The sequence below is a fragment of the Seriola lalandi genome, unplaced genomic scaffold (genome assembly GCF_002814215.2).
Source record: "Seriola lalandi dorsalis isolate HSWRI2012SDOR001 ecotype SW California unplaced genomic scaffold, Sedor1 jcf7180002054703, whole genome shotgun sequence".
Classification (NCBI taxonomy): Eukaryota; Metazoa; Chordata; class Actinopteri; order Carangiformes; family Carangidae; genus Seriola; species Seriola lalandi.
Window position 1 is genome coordinate 371,712 of NW_019525256.1, and position 4,141 is coordinate 375,852.

Below are 4,141 nucleotides of genomic sequence, written 5' to 3' on the forward strand. Positions count from 1 at the left end.
ACCCCCCCGTCAGTCATCCCCCCTTTTCTGTCTCTGATTCATTGTCTCTTCCTCCTATTTTGTGCACAGGTTGTGCTGCTTTTTTTTTCTTCTTCTTCATCGCTCTCGTTCGCTTCCTTTGATCTCCTGAAGCTTAAACCTATTGTGAGAGAGGAAATGAGAAGAAATGTTGAATAATCCAGCGTTCGTGCTCATCCTTTGCTCTCTCCATTGAGATCAGCGTGATACGGCAGAACAGAAGGGGCTGAGCAGATGAGCGAGGATGGTGAAAACCTCCCTTTTCTTCTTGGGACATTCGCCTGTCATATCGAGACAAAGGACTAACAGCTGTACTGAGGGACTCTCTCTCCCACACTCTCTACTCTGTGCAATTATCTGCACTAAAAGACAAACTCCATTTCTCTCTATTTTTCTCATTTTTTCCATCTATGTTCTATACTAACCACACACTCCCTTTCCCATTGTTTGAGTTTGTATGAACGGTATACATAGAAATAATAATAGTTCAACTTAACAAGATGAACACCTCAGTTAACACTATGTATGTTGTTTCTGCTGATCGGCAATTTGCAGGATGAGCATAGAATGTCTAAAATGGCGAAGAAATTAAATAGTAAGTTATTACCCATTATTTGTCTATAGCTAGGAACAAAATGTGCAAATCATACAAAATGAAGCATAACTGTAGCATCAACCCCCACATATCCTGATGGATTAAAACAAATCACTGAACCAACACTGTACCTGACACCTTCAATCGCAAGTATACAGATTTTACAGTGAATTACAAACTGACTGACTTGAAAAACATCTGTTCATCTGACATCAAATGGTTTCGTTGTTTCAACGTAGCTAAGCTAATTAAACAGACATCCTTGAGCAAGCAGCACAAATGAGACAGAGAAGGATGTGTGGTGTTGTGTTAAACTGAGAAGCTGTTGTTGTTGAGGACGTGTGCTGGAGCAGGGAAATATATTCTTTTTTTGCTTTGCAGCAAACAGGGACTTTGACTCAATATTTGTGACTATTTGTGTGTGTGTGTGTGTGTGTGTGTGTGTGTGTGTGTGTGCAGAGCCTGCCAATATGTGGAAAATCTTAAATTTTTGGGGAATGGCTGAGTGAACTGAGGCTGAGTGCTGCTTCCTTTAACAGTTTTCCAAATAAACCGAGCAAACAAACATTCACAGAGGCGTCCACTGCACTCGACTCAACAACCGCACTCTTCATTTTAAGAGGAGTATTTCGTCAGTTTGGAAAATACACCTATTAGCAGAGCGTTAGATAAGAAGATCAGGATCACTCTCAGGTACACGACCTCATGAAGCTACAGACAACAATCAGCTAATTTAGCCGAGCCTTTGGGGAAACAAAGAGAAACAGCTGGCCTGTCTAAAAGTAACAAAATCTGCCTCCAGCACCTCTAAAGCCACTAGTTACATTCATTTAACCTGGAGTGTAAAAACAACAATTTCCTGGTTTAGGTACAGGACTATTTCTCGCCGCAGCCAAGAAAGTCTGGCACATCTGTATAATGGAAGATTATCATTTCTACACTTCAATTTTGCACAGATTAAATAAATAATTTACATTTTTTTTAAGTTGCTTTAAGGCTGTTTCCCTGTTTCCAGTGTTTATGCAATGCTAAGTTAGCCAGCTGCTAGCAGTAGCATCATGTTTGAGATATAGACATAGCAGTAGAGAGTTAGAGGGGTATCAAACTTCTTATAGACCTCTCAGCAAGAAATCAACGCTAAACTTTTTCTGTATAATTTCCCTGTCGTCACTATTCCTCCTAAAAATTTAATTACTCCTCTCAGTGAAACTGTGTCAGTGTCTCTGTTTGCTTCAGTTTGTGTTTGGAGCTACGAGGCACTGATGTTTATTTCTCCATGAGCTGGAGCCGCTGTTTTGTCTTCATGGCTTTTGAAAATAGCAGGAGAGAGAATCATATCTGCAATGTGTGCGTGAAACTATTTTTTATATGAATCCTGTGCAGTTATTGATTTCTGAAAAATTTCTCCCCTCACAGAAACAACACACACACACACACACACACACACACACACACACACACACACACACACACACACACACACACCTCTTCCTGTGCTAATTAGGCCTCAGTGGTGGAGATTATATTCAGTGCAATGATTGTATGTGTGCATGTCTCTGCCAGCCCACTCGCCACCATACCAAGAAGTTCACACTCCTTCTGGCTCCACACCCTCGGACGTATCGGAGTGTAGCACCAGCTCGCATGAGAGATGCGTGTAAATGAGAGAATAGATGGAGCAGGGCCTCAGCCAAAAGCGCATCGATTCACTGCCCCTCGCAGCTCTGACCATCTCCTCCCTGCGTGTGATAAATGCCTCTCCTCATTTTGGTTTACCGTGCGGCTGTGCTGGGTGCGTGCAGGGTGAGGCCTACAGAAGTTCGTCAATACACAATGAAGTATACACCCCCCTTGGCTGTTTTATTCCCGAGTTGTGGTCAGAGGCGGTCAGCTTCAGGAGCACTCTGTTGTGAAATTTCATTTCACGCTTTGTGTGTCTATTGATTTTTATTGGTCTTTAGACAAAATCAGTCAAGATATTGTCAAAAGGCCAAGTCCCCTCTGCACTCACTGTCTTGAAAAGGACAGAAACAGAGTGAGGAAATGTGCACTTTTTTCCCTATAAGTGTGGATCTGTTGGATGACTGAGCAAGCGTTCATGTTTCTGAACGTGTGCTTTGTCTTTGTGCCACTCTACCTTTACTCTTAGAGGCCTGAGTCTCGGCCTCCTTCGGTGTTCGGAAGCGCAGCGGTTCGCTCAGTGGGCTCGTCCCAGACATGCTGATGGACTGGACATGCACAATGTAGTCGGTCTCTTCCTCCAAGTCCCATAATGCACAGGAGCGTGTGGTGGTGTTGACTTCCTGGATGAATCGCAGCATGCGCACATCTTTCTTCTGTTGGGAGAGTTTGGTGAACATTATTTAAAGCAGGAGGACAGATGTTTTGTCCTCAGTCGTATTCTCTCTAACAGAGGTGTACACTGACTGACCTAGGTGGCAGTGGTGAAATTGTTGAAGGGCACCACCCACTGTGTAGAGGGTAATTGTTAGGGTTAAAAATCACGTCAGATTGGCTGTTGAGCTAACTGGAGGTAAGGTAAATAGGTAAAATGTTGTAGAAAAGTTTCACTTTCACAATTAAAGCACTAGTTCAGTATTTTGGGAAATATAATTATTTGCTTTCTTGTCTTTCTTGTTAAAGGAGAACATAGATATCACTCTCATGTCTGTACTCTAAATATGAAACTGGAGACAGAGGTCAATTAACGTAGCGTAACATGAAGACTGACAGCAGGGGGAAGGCTAAGCTAGCTGTCTCCAGGCTTTAGCTTCATATTTAGAGGACACAAGTGCAGTATTAATCCTCTGTGACTCTTGGCACGAGAGCGAAGAAGCGCATCTCCTAAAAATGTCAAACAGTTCCTTTTAAAAATGTCAAAATACAGATAAAAAAAAAAAGCAGTTAAGTAATGCAACAGGTAAGAGAAGTACAGAGAAGAGAACAATATTTACAGTGTAGGCAGATGCATATTTCTGCTTTTACTTAAGTTGCTTCTTTTGGAAACAAAATAATACTGAATGTGTTATTTAGAGCTTCTGACATCACACTCCTTCAGCATTTCAATTTCCTCTGCACACACATCACTACCGCTACGAGCAGGTGACACACGCTGACCCTGCAGCTGTCCTCCTGCATCATGCCACTCCCTGCTCCCGTGACTGAGTGTGTACAGTATGTGTCCCTAAAAGCACTGGATGGAAGCTTGTCCCACGTAAACTAATGTGATTAAAGTGTGGGTGTGAACCAAGTAGGATATGTGAGTTTGTGTGTGTGTGTGTGTGTGTGTGTGTGTGTGTGAATAATATCACTTTTCCCCTTTCACATAGCTGTCATAGCCTGCTGTTGCCAGAGAGCAGACAAGCAGTCGGACAGGATCCAGGGTCCTGTGATAATACCCATAATGCATGCTGACTCAGAGAAAGGGAGCAACACAATAAAGAGAAGTGGACATGGCAGTAAACAACCAGTGATCAACCACAACTTAATTTAATTAGTGTGTGTGTTTGAGTAGATTACACACCCAGC

General features: G+C 42.6%; 1 protein-coding gene across 2 annotated transcripts in view; it reads right to left on the reverse strand.

Annotated features, from left to right (window-relative positions):
• fndc5a (fibronectin type III domain containing 5a) overlaps nt 1–4,141 on the reverse strand; it is a 31,148-nt gene that overhangs the window by 9,329 nt on the left and 17,678 nt on the right. For both annotated transcript variants that reach the window (XR_002761715.1, XM_023424101.2), the window contains exon 3: nt 2,751–2,949. Coding sequence is in view for 1 of the 2 variants with exons in the window: in XM_023424101.2 (XP_023279869.1) it covers nt 2,751–2,949 (199 nt within the window). In the remaining variant the exon portion in view is untranslated. The remainder of the gene's footprint in view (nt 1–2,750; nt 2,950–4,141) is intronic.